Here is a 19,446-nt window from a genome sequence, read left to right on the forward strand (position 1 = left end):
TTTGTGCATCTGTGTGCGAGATCTTGTTTGGAATAAGTGCAGAGGGGGATCTGAAATATGTTTTCCTGGTGAATTGTGGAGTTTGGTGTCGAGGGGGAAAAAGGATAACGTTCTGAGCTTGGGGCTAGATGTCCTGCAGGTGCAGCCTGGGCTTGCACGGTCTCCGTAGTCCTGCCTTGAGCCTGAAGAAAGTCTTGCCTCATTGAACAAGTGCCTCTGTCTCTGTCCTTGAAAGGTTGATGTATTGTTGGATGTTTTAGATAAACTACTGAACTGAGGAAATCAGGATCTGTATTTCAAACGCTGCTAAAAATAGGTGTCTTCTTCTGCTGTGAGGCTTTGACTGCTAGCTTGTCAAGTTTTTAAGATAGGAATAGGAGTTGCACATTTCTTTAAAAACACAAAAACCCTGTTGAAGATGTTGCTCTGGTTCCAGCTTCAGAGTGATGAAGCAAAGTCTTCAGCTCTTCAGGGTACAAATTTCATAACCAATAGCTGGCACTGGCCACCCTCTGTTTTTCATCAGAAAATAAGCTTTTATTCAGCTCATGGATGTGAGAACTGTAGCAAAAAATGGAAAGTTGGTGTTCTGAACAGTTTCTAAGGGCAAGGTATTTTTTCTTCTGCCTGTTGCAGTGGCATATGGTCCTTGAAAAGGCACCTGCCACGAGTCCAGGTGACCTTGGTTACTGCAGGAAAGCAGATCACAAAGTGGCAAGTCAGCATGATGAAAGATTATTGGGAGATTAGCATAATAAAAACTGCAGGCTCTGCTGAGGAGGATCAGAATGGGTTTAGGATGTTTATAATTTAGACTGCTGCACTTGTGTTTTCTAGAGCATGGACACAGATCTTACCCAAAGGGCTTTGCTAGGCCCATTGATGCCATTATGAAGCAGGTTAACAATGCTGAAGGATAAAAGCCAGCTAGCTAAATCCTTAAGCATTTTAGATTAGGGTTCCTTAGCACCAAGGTATGTAAGAAATTCTAGTGAGCAATTTTAGCTTTTCTTTTTTTCCTATAGTTTGATTACTTCTATTGCTTCCTTTTCTGCTCCAGCCTGCAGAGAGAAGAAGAGCAAATGAAGGAGCCTGCAGTGCAGAGGTGGCTGTAGCAGTTTTGCTGCCAGAGGTGGAGCTGCCCTTCAAGTGGATTTGGGGGTGGGTTGGGCATCTTTCTCTGGATTAAGGGTGCACTAGGAGCATGTGTTACAGAGAAGCTGTTTCCAAGATCCTCTGAAGATGTTTGCAGTGGTACATCAGGCCAACAGGAATGCTCATCCTCTCCTGGAGAACTAATAACCCTGCAGTGGCTGCAGCACAGACTTGTACAAAACCAGCTTCCTCCCTTTTGCATTTGCAAAGTGTGACTGAGTTTCATCTCTGGGGTTTCGTCCTTACTTCCTACAATAAGGACCTGGCTTCCCTTCTGCAGCACAGGCACGTGCGAATTTCTGTGGTACCAGCCTGGCTGGTTTGTGTTTGTCAGAGTTGATTAGACAGAGTAGTGATTAAGCTCTCCAAATAATCCACCTCTAGTTAATAAAATATTAATGGAACCCTGAAAGAGCTGAGGAACATTGGTTCTGTCATTCATTTTTTTTTGAGTAATTTGTGTAGCCCTGGCCACTATATTCAGGCAAATGTCAGTGATTGTTTGTGAAAAGCTTGATCTGTGACTGTAAGGTTGCTCGAGCTGGAGGGAGCTGTTAGGCTGGCAAGTGGACAGGATATCATGTGATCCTTGTAATCAAATGAACAGATGCAGCCAGAGGAAAGCTACAGCTGTTCCTACAGCTCACAAGCCAAAAGTTAACATATTCTGTTGTGCAAAATAGCAGGGCCAAATTCATTGGTGTGGGGGGGAAGCTACTCTTGGAAGATTAAGGAACAGCAAAGCTGAAGTTAATTGAAATATCTGTGTTTCTTAAATCCCAGATGTTGTGGTTTTTTAAGTAAATTGAGGAGGAGATTGTACAAGCCAGCAGTCTATTGTTTTGCATCAGCATGTCAGTTGGCTGCTGGTGAAGCAGTAATAGATAAATTGCTTAGTGATCATGAGAATAGTGCATTGTTCTCAGTGTTTGACAGGCCATCAAAATGGCATTTTAGTGTTTTATAAACTCCCTTTTTCATAAATGGCTCTTGTCTGTTCAGTTTCTTACCAGGCTGCGTGTCTTGCAGCCCTAGGAAGGAGGAGATAGAGCTTAAGAATAAACTGCTTTCAGTAGCTGTCCTGTGCTACATAAGTCCTGGCAAAACATGTGAATAGGATGTTGTAGACCTCTTCACTGACTAGCTGAGTGTCCTTAGGTAATGCCTTGTTGTTGCTGACTTAACCACTTCCCAGCTGAATCTCAACCCAGGTACAATATTTGCTCTTGCAGAGGGATTAATTATTGAAATCCTGGATGGACGCAACTAGAGACGAGCTTTCCAATCCCCTACAAATTGTCTTCCTTGCTTGTGAAGAGGGCAGTAATTCCCTCTGGTAGGTGCAAAGAAGCATAGGACACAGCTGCCTTGGAAAATTCATCTTTCTTCAATAATTTAGAAGTTCCCATCACTGTCCGTGGAAGCTCCTGTGCCACTTTGAGCACAGCAAGGTATTTGATGTTATTTGCTGGTCTGTTTGTTTGAGTCTACAGCATGTCTAGTCAGCAACAAATACTGGTCTGGGCTTGAAAAACCTACTTAATGAAAATAGAAATGCTTACATGTGTATAGTCTGCTTCTAATGTCTGCCTTACATTTTTTTCAGCTTTCCAAGAAGCCACGTGTTTCCTTTTTCTATGGTTTCTATGGTTGTCTGCAAATAGGCCGTGTTTTACTCTTGAAGCAGTTTTAAAATGGGAAAGCAAGCTGAGAAATAGAATTGGAGCAAACTGCAAGGACAGTCATACTCCATCAGAGCTGGGGTCTGTAACACAGTGCTCTCATTCACACAGCTCTGATGGTGAGGAGTGTAAGGACAGGGTATGTGTGGCATCATCCTTTCCTGATGCTGCTCCTCTGCTTCAGAATCTTACAGGGTTAAGGTTGCTCCTGGATCCTCCTCCAACAGCTGCCAAAAGCCTTTTTCCCTGTGAATGTGTATAATCCTGTGATTCAATTCATATTGTGATTACCAGAGCCACCTTGAATCTTCTGTTAAATGGGGAAATGCTTCACCTTATTTAAATTTGCTGTCTGATCATTAACTGGATGCTATTTTGTGACTTAGAACAGAATGAAAGGTTAATCTCTCTACTTCGTACCACTTAGGTTTTCTGGACTTCTCTCTCTGGAAGTCTCTTGTGCCCTTGTGCTCTCCTCTTTCTCTTCTTCCCTTCTTTTTTCCACTGCTTCTCTTATTTTTCCCCCATTCTCTTCCCTCCTGCTCTTTTCTCTCCCTCCTTATTTTTCTCCTCCTGAAGAATTTTTATTCCATATGTTTTCTACCCCTCCAGGTGCAAGCTGTTCCCTACCTCTAAGTATAATTGTTGCCTTTCTGGGCAGGTGTCTGGGCTGTTCTATCCTTATAGTGCATTCTGGTTTGAGCTCAGTGCTGCTCTGCCCATAATGGGCTGCACTGGGTTCTGGTTGAGGAAAATGCAACAGCACAGATGAGTTCTTATTTGGGGATTGGCCTGACTCCTTATCAACACAAACCACCTTGGTAGAGGTGAGCCACCTTTTAGAGAGAGCCACCATTTGGATGTGTGAGGGGGTCTGAAACAGCACCAGGAGTTCAGTGCTTTACCTGCTCATCCACCTATTTTTCCCAGGCATCTGGCACAGGATATTTTGGGACAGAAAAGCTTCATTCACCCACAGTCACATCCCTGTCTTTGACCATGAGCCGCCCTGAGTCTCAAAAGACTGGGACTGGTGGGAAGAATGCTGATTCTCCTCCAAAACAAGTTATCTTCAGAAAAAGCACCCGTGACAAAGCTGTGAGTACAGTAATAATGGGCTTATTTAGGTTTGAGTTTTATCTGTAGTCAGACTGAAGACTTATTAGAAAGCTCTTTCCTGCCCCCTTTATTTTTTTCTGAAGAAGGAGGGTGACCCATATTACCACTAAATTCGAGGAGATGATGTAAACAGTTTTTAGGGCAAACTTTTCATATGTTATAATACAAGGGAAGGCAGCTCACCTCACTTTCCTCCTGTGTTGTACTTCTACTGGTAAATGTGTAAAACAAACCTGATACATTGTCTTTCCAAACTGACAGCACCAAAAATTTTTAAATCTACACTTCTTTGTCCCATGCACAAGTATTTGTGTTGTACTTTTGGGAGTTGGTCTAGATCAGGTCTTCAGTTCTGATATCCTGCATGTGAATAATCCTGTTGAGTCTGGTGGGGGGTTGCTTGTTTGCTGGAAAAAAAAAATTCCACTTAAAATGGAATTGTTCTGATGTCTGCAAAATTTATAGCTCTCTGATGTGTGTGTCCCCCTTCCCTCAACAACCACAAACATTTTAAAGTTCAACTGTGGTCATCCTCTCCACACAGCTGACCATCTACCTGGGAAAGCGGGACTACATTGACAACATAGGGAATGTAGAACCCGTAGGTAAGTCCACGAGGTTATGTGCTGCTCTTCCTGCTCTCAACCCTGCTTTTATCTATGTTAATCTTCATTTTTCCCTTTCTTTCAGATGGTGTTGTATTGGTGGATCCTGCAATTGTCAAGGGGAAAAAAGGTTTGAGGTTTTATGCAATGTATTTCTCAGAAATTGTGTTTCTGAGTGAGATGCTAAGATAGAACCTTTGAAGGGTACAAATGTAACTCTGCCTCAGTGAATGAGCTTCTTATCAATGTTGTCTGTTGTTCCACATGGGATGAGTACTCACTGGGTTATGCAAGTGTTGAAATGAGTTCCCATGTCTCCCTGAGGCAGGAGGTGTCCCCATCTCAGCCTGGCTTCACTGTTTTCCTCCTGCCTGCTTCACCTGTCCTGTGCTTCTTGCCAGTGTTTGTGTCGCTGACGTGCGTGTTCCGCTACGGCCAGGAGGACATCGACGTGATCGGCCTCGCCTTCCGCCGGGACCTGTTCTTCTCCAGGGTCCAGGTGTACCCACCTGCTGACAAGCCAGAGTCTCTCACCCTCTTGCAGGAATCTCTGCTAAAGAAGCTGGGGAAAAATGCTTATCCCTTTTTCTTTACAGTAAGTATTTCAGAAGAGCCTCTGATTCTCTTCTTGTTTGTAGTTACCAGGCTCTTGAGGCCTGGTGATGGACTGAAGATGGGAATTTATAGTGAATTCCTGTTCTGCAAGTTCCAATTTTGAGTGACAGGTGGTGTTACCAATGTTTTTCTTTCTTCTTGCAATCCTGAGAGGTAAAGTGCAAGAAGATCCTAACTGTGCAGTGATCACACCACTGTGAGAAGTGCTTTCTTAAAAAAGGCAAGGGAATTTGCAATGGCTTTATGCTAGCAACAGCCCCATATTCTTGCCTTCCCGTTCCTGAGGGGCTGGAATACTTTTTACCATTTCCCCAGTGCCAAATCCTTTTCCTTTAAAAAGTTTGGATCAAATAAGGAGATGAAAAGGTCTTTGACAGCTGATGACAAATGACAGCTGACTGCCAAATTCTGACAGGAAATCCTTCCAGTGCTGTCAGTCATATGTCTGTCTTAGCGTTCCTGAGGAAGATTCATATTGTGCATGGACTTTTTTTTCTTTCTTGACTTTTAAAGTATTTTTGGAAGAAAGGGATTTGTTCATACAAGACAAGTATACTAGCCAGAATTCCAAAGGGTTATGGCTTTACAATGAGTGACCCCTTGTTTTCAGGACTGCTTTTGTGAGCAGTATGTTACCTAAAACATCTGTGTACTATTGGTTTGGGGCATTTCCTCTTCTTCCTCCCACAGTTTCCAGATTACCTGCCTTGCTCAGTCTGTCTGCAGCCTGCACCTCGTGATGTTGATAAGGTGAGACCAGTGGGACACTTAAGCTTATTGTGGTTAAGGAAAGTTAGATGGAAAAAAAAATTAATTTGTTTAGCTTGAGAGTTATAGAAGGTGATACAGATTTTACAACTGTCAGGAACTCGGGGCTACAAGTATGTGTCACAGAATTGGAGTTGAAATCCTCAGAATAAGAAAGGGAATCCAAACAAATAGCAGCAAGACTACAAAATCTGCAGTGTTGTAGCTTCTTTAAGACTATCACATGATTTGTGCTTTGGCTGCACATAAAATGATTGTGGCTGTGAGACTACATGAAAGAAAAGAAGACTGAGTGCCTAAAATCTCACAAATTGCTATAAATAACATGTGTTGGGACCTGCCCTGAATAAAATGCAGAGAAGAGCTGGCTTGTATGTATGAGTAAACAGAACAAAAACCCTGTAGAAAAAAATCACTAGATAATTATATGTTCTGCAAAGTTTCTGATACTGTTAAAAATATTCCTTTTATACTTGACTGGATGCTTGTCTGGACAGCAGAGCTATGCAATCAGCTGGGCAAAGTGGGATGAGGGTTGTAGAATCTAGTGCATAAAGGATAACCTGTGTTTTAAGCCAGGGAATATTCTAGCAAAAATATCTCTGTAGAGAATTACCTGGAACTCGCACAGGTGCCCCACAATGCTATAAACCTGTTAAAGCAAAGGTTAGCTTGGCATGATCACTTCCACTCCTTAGATGCTGGTTTTGGCGTTACAAAGCCACCTCAGAAATTCAGTTCAGAAACCAGGGTGGGCCAGGCAGCATAGCACACTGGTCAGTCTTAGGATGTGACCTTTCCAGCACTGGTCCCACAGGAAGCCTTTCAGGAGCAGGGATGGCATCTCTCAGAGGCTGGTCTCATTCATCAGAAGCCCTGTAGAACAGGTGAATGTGCCAACACCAGTTGTCAGGGATGTCTGTGACAGTGGTGGGAGGCCAGAATAATTTGCAGCTGGCAGGAGTCTGCCAATTTCTGGTGTGCAGAAAGATACTGAAACATCTGCAGATGTTCCTGTCTTCTGATGCTGATTTCACAGCTGTCCTTTCTCTGTCTGGCAGACTTGTGGGGTGGACTTTGAGGTGAAAGCTTTCTCAACAGAAAATGTGGAAGAGAGAATTCATAGGAGGTAACAGGATGTGTGTCTCTTCAGCTTTGCCTTAAGGGGATGGGTGGTCCAGTGGTGCACCTGGGTTGTTTGTTGAGCTTTGCCCCCTTGTCAGTGACTTCCTGGGTGTAAGCACATGGGAATGCAGAGCTCCTGCCTCTGCCAAGCACTGGGTGTCACCATGGTGTCCTCTGCTCCTTCCCAGGAACTCTGCACGTCTGCTGATCCGTAAGGTGCAGTATGCTCCGGAGAACCCAGGACCCCAGCCTTGTGCAGAGACCACCTGGCAGTTCTTCATGTCCAACAAGCCCCTGCACATGAAAGCCTGCCTCAGTAAAGAGGTGAGGGGGTGTTTGCCCTGGGGCTGGGGGCATCATGGTATCTGCAGGCCAATGGGCATTTGCTGCTTTCTCAGCTGAGACTGACTTGTCCCAGCACTCAAGGGCTCTAATGTAATTTCTGTCAGTGATTACTGCTAGGGGTGGTTGAAGCCCTACCAAACACATTTGAAGTCATTGAAGGAGGGGTCATGAATCACTGGGAGGGGTCATTTCCCCTATCTGTGAGGTGTAATCTGGGGGAACTAGAGGGGTTAGGGCTTGGAAAAAGTCTCCTGGCTGAATTTCTGAGCATCACATTCCTTCTAGGTATACTACCATGGTGAGCCCATTCCAGTCACTGTCACCATCAACAACAACACAGACAAAACTGTGAAGAAGATCAAAGTCCAGGGTATGTTTTTACTGTTGCTTGAGATTCTTTGAGTGCAATAGGTCTGAAAGAGAGACAGAATTTAGTGCTTGTAACAGTTTAAGAAGGCAGTTGGGGATATCAGGAATTTGTCCCTCCCCCCTGTGTGTTGCTGTTTCTTTGCTGTTCGTCAAGGGAAGTGCTGTAGCTTTTCTCCTGATTCCTGTGGTTACTTGTATGTCCTAATTTCAGGTACCAGATTTTCCCCCATAGAAAAAGAGAAGGGGTCTGGCTCCTGCAGTGGGCAATGCAGGTCTGGGAACAGTGGGGGAAATGCACCCTTATTGGGAGGTCAGTGGGAAGGGCTCCCTGTCAGTGTGATGCTCCTGCTGACTGTGAATATGCCTAGATACCATACAGCTTTGCCTGGCGTTCCAAAAACCTCTGTCAGTGTGGGAAACTCTGCCAGCAACAGTGTCATTGCTCCTGAGGAAGCTGAAGGCAGGGGCTGAGCTTCATTGCTGTGCCAGTGTTTTATATGTGACACTACATGTTTTCATCCCACAAGCTGCAGAGCTGGGGAAGACAGTCTGAAAGACAAAGGATGGGAAAGAGAAAAGAAGGCAGGGAGAGACCAAAATGGCTGAGGCTCCTACAGAATGATAGCAGAGAAAGGTGTTTCACTGCCAGTCTGGGATGTACTGTGATTCCCAAATATTTTAGGCTCTTTTTTATGCCTCTATTAGGCTTAAAAAGACCTTGTTGGTCCCAGATTCTCTCCTCTTCAGTGTTTCAGAATTACCCTGGGATTTTTTTGTGTAGGATTGGAGAACATAAGCCATTTGTTATCCCAGGCTCTGTGCTGATGCTCTCTCCTGAATGCACATGCATGGGCTGTGCACAAGAGATATCAGGACCAGAGATAAAAGCAGACCCAAACTGAGAGGGAAGAGGGACATCTTTACAATGGAAAGAGAGGATCCCAAGAGAAACTGTGTGTTACTGACTTTCTGTTGTCTCCAAATCAAGGCCAGGTGCTTTTCAGGGAAGACAGACTTTGGCCACTGGTGTGCTGTTTGTCTCTGTCCAGGTCAGGCTTTCTGTCCTGATGGTCCCTTCAGGCTCTAAATGGATGGGGTTTTCTGCTTTCTTCACCATGTTTCCCATTCCTGGGACTTGGGGTGGGGGCAACTGTGTTGTTTGTGGTGCATGCACACCCCTGAGTGTCTGCTTTCCTCTTTCTCCCTCAGTGGAGCAGGTGGCCAATGTGGTGCTGTACTCCAGTGACTTCTACACCAAAGTGGTGGCTGCTGAGGAAGCACAGTGAGTGAATGCTCCTGCTCCTTCACACCCTTTTAATTACCCTTGTCACTAGTGATGAGAGGTTCTCATACTATAGTCTGGCAGTCTCCTGCTGTTACAGTGCTCTTACCTCATGTGTGCCACACCACTCAGCAGCTGGTCCCCTTTTCACAGAGCAGCAGAGATTCTCATGTTTTTTCAGGGAATGGGGATGTTGCAGAAGAGGTTTGAAGAGTAATTATCTGCTACACGAGCTTAGTGGTGGCAGCAGAAGGTTCCCAGTTGCTGGAAATCTTGAAATAGAGATGCAAAACTTTTCTGAAAGGTGCTGCTGTTTGACTGGAAGTCATGGACACTCTTGCTTGAGCAAGAGCATTTCATTTGGTTTCTTCTGACCTGACAAAGCCCACAGAAACCTTGAATCTGTAGATGTTATAGAGAGCCACTTGCTTCTTTTCACTGTACTGGCAGTGCAGCTCTGAACCTCGCACTGGGAGGAGGGTTCAGCATACCCAGGTGCTTTATATTTGTCTGGTGTTGTGCTCTGTAGCTTAGGGACATGTTTTCCATTCAGTATTGGTATTCTTAGCCAGATTAATTTTGTCCAAATTCAGAGCTTTGCAGCACAGAGGGTGTGGCCTCAAGTTGCACTCAGGGAGGTGAAGATTAGATATTAGGAAAAATCAATGTGGCACTTAGGGACATGGTTCACTGGTGGCCTTGGCAATGTTGGGTTAGTGGTTGGACTTGATAATCTTAAAGGGCTTTTCCAACCTAAACTATTCCATTATTCTGTGGTTTTGACCTACTTTTCTGCCTTAATGTGAAATTAGGCATTTTCTATACATGCTTGTTTTTCTCTGTTGATTAGAAAGGCAGTTTTCCTGACTAGATTAGAGGTGGACATCTGTATTGTTGACAACTGAATTTGCACAGATAAATTCCTCTCCTTTTGGGCAGCTTTGTAACCTCTTTTGAAATTCTCCTAGTTGGGTGTGTAACAAACCACAGTGTATCACTTCCCTTCTTATTTTCAGTGAAAAGGTGCAGCCAAACAGTAGCCTGACCAAGACACTGACAGTTCTGCCCTTGCTTGCAAATAACCGGGAGACACGGGAAATAGCTCTGGATGGAAAACTGAAGGATGAGGACACCAACTTGGCTTCTAGTACCATGTGAGTGGAGTTTTAAATGGCCCCAGGTTGTAGGAGAGTTACAGAGAAGAGGGGAGCATGGAGGAGACACTTCCCTCAGGACTTTGTTGTGCCCGGAAGGATGCGTGTGGCACCATTACTAAAACCATCATGTTCCTTCAGGGTGAATGGGGATCACAGAGCTGGAGAGGTATTGGCTGCACCTGAGGCTTGCCTGCCCTCCCCCTTCCAGGATGTTCCCCTTGTTCTTGCTCCAGGTGTGTGTTGTTGCTATACTGCTGTGCCACCTCACCCTGCTCTCTGTTTTCTCTGGCAGCATTAAGGATGGAATAGACAAGACAGTGATGGGGATTCTGGTTTCCTACAAGATCAAAGTGAAGCTCACTGTTCCAGGGTAAGTGTAACACACTTTTTGCTACATCTGCCTGGAGTTAAGGGAGGGGAGTGTGTTTGTCACTGATGGGTGAGGAGAGACCAGAACAGTCCACCCCAAGAGAAAGGGCACATGTTATAGGATTTGAGGCTCCCTGTAAAGCATTAATTGCCTGGAAAACAGTCTTGGCCTATCCAAAGAACTTGTCCTGAGCCAAATGGTTTGTGTTACTCTCCTTACATACCGTATAACTTCATGGATGAAGTAGGAACCTCTGGTTTGCATTGCAATTATTGTTTCAAAGCTATAACCTATTTTGTGAGAAGTAAGGTGAAATTTGGTGTGAACTTCTTATGTTGTCATGGCTGTTCTCCCAGAGCAGAAGGTGAGAAGCAAAAGGTGCCTGAGAGTCATAAATCCTGTAGCTCAGGTTCTGTTCTCAGCCAGTACAGAACCTTTCTGGGTTTCTGGGTAAAGCTGATGTTATCGACGTGAGATAGATCCAGGATCTAACAGTGCAAAAAAGGACCAGGATAGTGACTCTCAGTTGATGCTACTCACCGTTTACCTTTGTATTTCATTTAGCTATGCTTTATTCTAGTATAAAAATGCATCAAAGATTTGCCTAAAGTGTGATAAAATGCCTGCTGCTTTCTGTGGGCATCCACTTGCCTTTTGGCTCTTGGAAAAGGGGCCATGCCCAACATTTGGTCAGGAGTTCAAAAACTTAGACTCTTTGTCCATGGGAATGACATGAAAAAGTAAGGCTATCTTTTTTAAAAACAAGTTCAGTTGAATTTGTGGCAAGTAGAGAACAGTACATGAGGAAAGTTATTTCAGTAGTCCACCAATTAAACAGCACTTGTTGGAGCACCAGAATAGAGAGACATTAAATATTCTTTGTTTTTCTCCTTGTTTTCTTTTGTAGCATACTGGGAGACCTCACTTCCAGGTAAATGTCTTCTTCCTTTTCAGACCATGCAGTCCTAGTTGTTAGTTCATCTCTTTATTCTCTTTTTTATTGCAATTCTCACCTCCCTAAAAAAAGCAACTTAGCTGTTAGAATCAAGTAGTTTGTGGCTCTCCTGTGAAAATGAAGCTATTACAAAAATATCTTTTGATTTTATATACATGCAAGTACATTCAGCACACAATAAACCCAGTCTATGTAAGTGAATATGCCTGGGATATTTGTGGAGAAATTTGAGCTTAACTTTTTTTGAGAGGAAAATTATGATTAGAAAAATATGAAAGAATGGATGAAGCTGGAGCTGAGGACTCAGGCTGGCCTAAGGAGGAAGGAGGCTGAACCAGGCATGTGTGTGGAGCTGTGGATCTGATGCATTCTTTCTTCTCCCTAAAGTGAAGTGGGCACAGAGCTGCCATTCCGTCTCATGCACCCCAAACCCGAGGAAAAGAACCCAGCAGGTCAGTTACACCTGGTTTTTGCCTTTGTTCATTAACAGGCTCGGGTGACATCTCACCATTGTAAGGCTTAGAGTGATTTGTGCTACAGGAAGCCTTCAGAGCCTGCAAGGCCCCAGTATGGAGCTGTACTGTGTGGTTGTGTGTCTATATATGTGTGTCTGTGTGTGTATATGTATGCATCAACCTCCAGGCACTAAATAACAGAGAGCAGGGGTGCAAAGACAGGAGAAAATGGGAAAGAGTCACGTTCCCTTTCATGTATGGAATCACAGCTCAGAGAACAGGGGTTTGAGGAAGCTCTGCACAGTTAAATCCTATGACTGCAGTGCAAAATATCCTATATGAATCTGTCAGCAATTCCCAGCCAGATTGCAGTATAAGCAAAAAATAAAAAATCTGACACAGAAAATACCTAACACTCATGAGCATTGTACAAAGCCAAATACTTTTAAGCAGAATGAAGAGGTGATAAAACCACTGATGATTCTTGAGTCCCTGTTACTTGATGTGGCATTTGCCATGGTGTCTGTGATGTGGCCTTCTTTTTCAGTGGTTTATCCAAGAGCAACATCTCTTCAATGTTAGGTCTCATCTGTAACAGTGTGAGGAGCAAGCCTTACCCAGGCATCTTGGGCTTGGGATCAGATGCCAAATCCACAGGCTGTCAGAGCATCCCCCCACTTCCTCAGGCCCTGGCTGGCTCTGTTCACCAGTGGTGAGCACCAGAGGTTGCAAGGTGCTCATGCCAAATCAGAAGCTCCTGTACAGCATCTGAAGCCTCTCTTGACCACCAGACACATCAGCCCTTTCCTGCTGGGGCTGTTACAGATGAGTCATCTTGTCCTACTCTCCATACTGGGACAAAGTTCAGTGGGTTTCAAACAAAAGCCATGGCTGCTTTTGTGCTCTTTTTTTTTCCTGTCATTTTCTCTTTGTGCCCAAACTGAGTTAAAGCTGCTGTTTCTAAGAACATGAAACTTTCACATCAGAGTGACAGTGGGACCTTTGAGAAGAGTTATCCAGAGATAAATGCTTTGGTCTATACTGGAAGCATTAGAAGGGGGTGACTTGAGTCCTTACTGTGTGAAATTGTTGGAGGAATCAAGTGTGAGCAATGAGGAGAGAGCTGGTGATCCACTCCACATTCAGATGCTCTGGTTGGGAATCAGGCTTTGCTAATTATGGATGTGCTGGAGTGGGCAAAGGTAGCTTTTATCTCTCCTCTAACAGTTGCACTACAGGAAGATAATTTTCCCTGGGAAGGCCCCTGCTGTGAGCAGTGCCAGCACATTCTCTTGGCACAGAAGTGGTGGAGGCTGGGATGGCACTGGTGATCCCAGGAATGTGGCTGGTGAGGGCCATCTAGTGCCTCTGGGCAGCTCAGGAGCTTTCATGGACACCAAGGGAAGCTTGAAAACTTCTAGCAAGGCTCATCCAAAGGTTTAGGCAACTGTAAAGAATTTTACATTTTTAGGATGGTGTGAATTTTTATAACGACTTTTTTTGTGTTAAAAATGCCAACAACCCCTTTTTATTACTTTATACTTTTGGCAGAAGCATTTGTAATATGAGAAAAAATGGAAGTCAGGCAATTCTCCCTTCTAAGATCATTTCAAAGGAGGGATGATGTACTCCTTTATACAGTACACTCAAAAGGATGTGGGGCAGAGACTTTACCAGGAAAATGGAGACCTGCAATATTTCTCAGATCACTTCCCCCAGCACATCCTCTCACCAGAGGCACAGCCCACATGTTGTTTGCTACATCAAAGTCTTCTAGAAGCCTGCTGTCAGAAGTGTCAGCTATGTTCCATGCATTTTGTACAGATGGATATACCAGGTTTCTTATAAACTGAAAAAAATGCAGGTAATTTCAGGAGCTCTCCCATGGGAAAGCCCTGCAAATGGTTAACACAGGAAATAAGTGCTTTCTCTTAAAAACAGATACTCTAACACAACAGAAAATTCCTCTGAAGCCTGAATAGCTGACTTGAAAACTGTGCTGGAATGTGGTGTCTGAGCTTATTACAGGGAATAAAACAGTCTCCCATATGAAGCTGGTAAACTGAAACACTTTTCAGCTTTATTGGTTGGTAGTTTTCCATGCACTGTGCTTTATCACTTTTCCCAGTTGTGAGTTCAGGCTTTTTAATTTTTTCTTCTACCACTTTAGCTTATGAACTCTGAGAAACATAATGTGTTTCATTAGTGAAATGCCATCTAATTTGGAATCAAGCAAATCCAGGCTTAATTGTAGAGATGGAGCTTCAACAAACAGTGTGTGGAATCTCAAAGGTCCCAAAAGATGGAATTTTTCTTTGTTGGCTTGTTCAGCAGCCTCTGCAGTGAGTGTAGGCAGAGGTGCATGCACAGGGAGTTTTGAGATCACTCCTTGTCTTCTTTTTCCATTCCCTTTTGTATTTATTGACGAGTCAGTAGTGACCAGTTTGCCTACTGCACCTTCCTGCTCACTTGACTGTCTTAAGGCACAGCTGGAAGAAAAGAAAGAAGTCAGAGCAACCATCTTATGGAGTTAAAGCTGGAGTGGGATTAAAAAATGCCACATACTGTGATTTATTTTGCAGTGGGGGAATATCCTTTTCTCTAGCCAAGGTGATTTATGGCAGAACTAAAATGTGTAGCATCAATGCATTTAATCATGCAGGGCTGACTGGAGTACAGGGAACCTCAGAAACACAAGAGCTTCCCAAGAACATGAGGTGATTTTTTCAGGGCCAAGCTGGGGCAAGTGAGAGCAAGTGCAAGCAAGTGCTGTGTGCTCTGTTTCACAGCAGATGGCTTTGCCCTCTCTAGCTGTCTGTGAGCAAGCTCTGAAGCATTCATCACTCAGCAAACAGCAGGTCTGTCACAGTGCATGGCTATTGCAGATTGCTTGATCTTTCTTCCCTGTGCCTGCAGGAGACAGAAAAGAAACAGCTTGCTACCTTTGCCTCCCTGTGTTTATCACTTCCTTCTCTTGATCTTCTGCTAGGCCAGGATTTGCATGTTTCATGTGTGCTGTTTTTGTGACTGCTTTTGGACCCATGTGGTTCACATGTGGTTATTTTTAGGCAAAGCAGCTCCTGTCACATTGGCAGTCTGTCTGTTCTGCCTGTTGACAAAAAATGTGTAAGGATCTGTTTCTTTTAAAGATAGATTCAAACTGGGCTGTGTTTCTTCATGCTTCCAAGACCTTTCTGGTCAGCAGTTAGCCCAGAAGTTCCTGCTGAGTTTTCCTCAAGGCTGTGGTCTCAGCATGAATTCTTTGGTCTGGGGTTTTCCTGCCAATCTTCTGATGTTTTACGTTTTGTGGGCCTATGTCTTGGACACTGGCCTTTGTTTTGGCTGTTGTTCAACAAATGGTCATTTATCTGCTCCCTGATTAAACTTGCACAAAAGGGCTGTTTTCAAGAAACTCAGGACTGCTTTATCCCTCTAACAGTAAAATAAAGCAATACTTTCCCTGTTTTGGTATTGTGACTTTCCGAAATTAGGACATTTTAAGGCATTGAATGTCTTGGAAAATAACAAAATCCAATCTCTTTCTCTTTTCTCCCCCATCAAGTTAAGAGAGGTTAAATGAAAGTTTATACTGAAAATTACCACATGTTATGACTTGAATTATATGGAATAATTTCTGTGGCTGCATAATAAAAGATTCCAGAAAACCCTCCCCTGGGAGGACGATGGTATTCTGGACCCTCATCAATCCCCCTCCCATCCCAACCCTCAAAACAATTGCTGGAATGCTAATTAAAAAAGTAAAAGTCTACCCATTTTCTGAGAATTTTTCAGTATTATAATATTAAATAAGCCACAGGACAACCAGAAAACTCTGGAGTGGATCTAACTTCTGCTAGCATGCAATTGGAGCATGTTGGAGTTAGTGTTGCAGCCTGAAGGTGCAGTGGTGCATTTTTGAATGTAATCTTCCATCTGAGGTACATTACAAGCACTACTCTGCTGCCACACTATCTGTGTATTGACTCAGTAATTATTTATCTGACAGTTAAGTCTGTGCCCAATTGAAGCAATAGCTATTTCCCCCCTCACTCCATTTTGTAAAATCAGTTTCAGATCACTGGTGGGGATCTTGCTCAGCTTCACCCACATCACTGATATCAATGTTCCCATAGTAATGAAAGTACCTCCAAGAGGGGAAAGAGAGCAGACTAAAGGAGAAAAATGATGCTTTATATGTTGGAAATTTTAGAAGTTCTAAATGTTTCATTTTAAACCCATGTCAATCAAGCATACATGCCCTGAGACTTTCCAGACTTCATCTTGGCTTCTGTCCTGGTCTGGAGAGATTCCATCAGGAGTGTCTTTACATGAGCCATCCTTTGAGGCATTTTGGCTTGAGTTGCCCCCTTTGGCACACTTTTAATGCTGACTTTTCTGGCAGTGTGTGTTGTGGATGGGAAGTCTCCAGGTAGTGAGTTATCCAGTCAATGAAGTGCCCCAGATTTTTGCTTCTGTAGAACAAGGGTGCTTTGCTCCCTGACCCAAAGCCATGAGAAGTAAGCCAGTTAAGTGACTATGCCTTCCTAAAATAAATGTGAGAACAATAAAATCCCTGCAAATACAGTCTTCTGTTTATTTTAGGCTGTGCTGAAACAGCTTTCAGGGAGTCCTGCTAGTAAGCAGGATTTGTTATAGTGTGGTTAGGAAAGATCCCACTAAAGAAACACAAGTTCCAAAAGTCTTGAAACCATTTTTAGGGCAAGATGAAATCAGGAGTGTTGCTCCAAAAGCCTTAACCCATCTGATGAGAGATCCCTGAGTTATTTCTGTACTTTGACCTCTAATTTTAATGCCTTCATGTTTATTGAACAAAAGCATTGTCTCCTCATCTAAGTCTAAGCTGACTTTTTGAATCACAGTGATAGAGCAATTAAAGCTGACATCATGTCATGCAAGCACTGTCAGCTCAGAACCCAGGTGAGTGCACAGATGTCCCCCACAGCTGTGACCATGAGCAAGTGTAGATGGGAAAATCTGTCTTTGTTCCTCAGCCCTTCAGATAGCTTGGGCAGCATTGCTGGAATGCTTTTCCATTTGGGAGATTGAGATTTGCCTGATCAGGTGTAGTTATGCACATTTTGAGACTTTCTGGAATTCTACTTGTACTGCTGCAAATCCTGCTCTAGTCACTGCTCTGACTTGTCAGTCTGTACGTTTTTTGCATTAAACATTTTGAAAGTGTTTCAGCCATCTGCTGTTCTGACTACTCAGTGTGTCTCTTTTCCTCCTTTGCTGCATGCTCGTGACTGCAGGGAAGGATGGGTGAGTTTCTTTTAGTATTTCATATTCTAGCTACATTTGTGCATTGACTCTTCTTAAAACTCCTCAAAACTGTCCAGAAATCCCCAGCTTAAAATTCAAAGTGAGCAAGTTACTGTGGCCTGACAAATGACTGCTCTGAGTTAATCAGCAGCAAATGGCCATGTGAAGAGAGATTAAGAGATTGTGTTTTCCCTAACAGCACAAACACACCCAGGAGGGATGTGTTTGTGCTTTATAGCTGGAAGTGTAAGGAACTTATTAGGTTTGACCATGTGTCTCTATTTTAGTATAGAAGGAATAAGGGTGAAATGTTTCACATTTCATTCCTGGACAAAGCCCCTTGCAAGCTCTAGGCTGTTCAGCTAGCTGATAAATATGTATCTGGAGTGGACATGATTCAGTACAGATTAAAAACATCCTCAGTTTGTGCCTTGACTTGCTCAATCAACTGCTTTTCATTTTAGCTAGAATAGCACCAGTGAAGATGGTGCCTGTGGGAATGTGATCCAAATCACTTTGAAACAAAGGAAACACTACCAGTCTGTTGTGGGCTTCTTTTCTTCATCCTGTGTGTTGCCTACAGTCTACTGCTGTAAAAATAGAGTAACATCATTTTAAAAGACCTGTGTTTCTTTCATTACAGCGAAGCAGAGCTTGTATTTGAGGAGTTTGCTCGTCAGAAGCTAAAAAATACACCTGATGAAGAGGACAAGAATTCACCCTCAACTGATGAGTGATTAAAAGAACAGGCTGACAAAGGAGCTATGTTGTCTGGCTTCAATTACAAATGTAGGACCTAAGTTTCTAGTAATCTGCATGTTCTCAGTTCATACATGGTCTTCCAGGGATCAGCCCTGAGGTCAGTAGACATGACATCAGGAGTCTGTATTGCTTATTACAAGATTCACCTTGAATTGGGCAAACACAACACTTGGTTCTTACTCAAGCTACCAGAGGATGACAGGACATCTGCCATATCATGACTTCTGCTTTCAGGGCTGCCTAATAAAAAGGTTGGTTGCTTTCAGCACTGGTGAGAGCTTAAATGAGGGTTTATGCAGCCTGCCTGGACTTACTCAGTGTCAGAGGCTGTGACTTTGAAGTGCCAGTGAACGAAATCCTAGCCTGGAAGGCTGGCTTGCAGCCATGGGTGATTCATCAAAGTTTCTCAGCAGACTGTGCAAAACTCATTTTATTTCCTTTTGGTTGCTTTTGCATTGATGCTTTACCAAATTCAGCCAGTGAATTTTTTCTGTGCTTGCACTGTCCCCATGTGGCTTTTACATTAACTTTCTGTACCATTAAATGTCTCACAAGTTGTCTCCCACAGCACAGGCAATGCTGATAAACAGTATAAATAGTATTAGCTTTCTAGCAATATGCTTAATAACCATGTTATTAAAGATGAGATAAATGTGCACTGTCAATGAATTGCTTAAAGCTCCCTATATAGAATGCCAAACAGAAGTACAAGTCCAGACAGAGTCTGTATTTAATCTAGTTTCCTGTAGGCAACTGCTTCAAAAGAAGGTGCAGGAAAATTAAGGAGGAAATTATGGCGCAGCCTTCCCTGAGGAGCCTTTCCCAACATCCATCTGCCAGCAGTTGGTTTATGCTCTAAGAAATGAGATTGCATTCTGCAAACTTTGTTTTTTCTTGTTCATCTGGATATTCTCATTATCCATGTAAATGTCAGATATTTTCCTGAATCTCATGTAGGTTTTTGTTGAAGTGAGTTGCATCAGCTAATTACATTTTGCATGTAAAACATCTGGTGTTTTATTTTTCTCATTTTTGCTTTAAATCTGCTTTTCAGTGTCCCTGGTTTAAATTTCCCTGGAAAGTCTGAATGCAGGGCCCACATTTATTAATATGGACTTATGTTTCCTACCCTACACTCTGGAAAATAGAATTAAGAACTTTACACTTCCATCTGTTGGCTTCTGTAAACTGGTCTTGATTAAGATGCTGGAAGCAGTTAATTAAGACCACAGCTGACTTCAGAGTTCCATCAGTGCTGTCCCCTAACACACCTGTTCCTCAGTGCTGTCCATTAGTCACAGGTGTCTCACCTTAGCTTGAATTGCAAGAGGCACAATGTTTGCTCTGCACTGGGTGCTTTGCTGCTAAAGAAACCGGCCAGTTCCAGGTGTTTGTGATC

The 19,446-nt window shown here is 43.4% G+C and overlaps 1 protein-coding gene across 3 annotated transcripts; it reads left to right on the forward strand.

Annotated features, from left to right (window-relative positions):
* Nucleotides 1-131: 131 nt before the first annotated feature.
* On the forward strand, nt 132-19,405 carry SAG (S-antigen visual arrestin). Of its 3 annotated transcripts, none has more exons than XM_077183832.1 (16): nt 132-1,440; nt 2,388-2,606; nt 3,768-3,935; nt 4,501-4,561; nt 4,647-4,691; nt 4,963-5,156; nt 5,867-5,926; nt 7,006-7,073; nt 7,258-7,393; nt 7,700-7,784; nt 8,993-9,065; nt 10,082-10,219; nt 10,515-10,592; nt 11,500-11,523; nt 11,935-11,999; nt 17,929-19,405. In XM_077183832.1, the coding sequence occupies exons 3-16, from the start codon at nt 3,837-3,839 to the stop codon at nt 17,970-17,972; spliced, it is 1,170 nt and encodes a 389-aa protein (XP_077039947.1). In that variant the 5' UTR covers nt 132-1,440; nt 2,388-2,606; nt 3,768-3,836; the 3' UTR covers nt 17,973-19,405. The 3 variants fall into 3 exon arrangements, with proteins under 3 accessions (XP_077039947.1, XP_077039945.1, XP_077039946.1); XM_077183830.1 differs by lacking the exon at nt 17,929-19,405 and adding an exon at nt 14,814-16,374; XM_077183831.1 differs by lacking the exons at nt 132-1,440; nt 17,929-19,405 and adding an exon at nt 14,814-16,374 and having other exon boundaries at nt 1,455-2,606.
* Nucleotides 19,406-19,446: the final 41 nt, after the last annotated feature.

This window comes from Agelaius phoeniceus, chromosome 10, assembly GCF_051311805.1.
Source record: "Agelaius phoeniceus isolate bAgePho1 chromosome 10, bAgePho1.hap1, whole genome shotgun sequence".
NCBI lineage: Eukaryota > Metazoa > Chordata > Aves > Passeriformes > Icteridae > Agelaius > Agelaius phoeniceus.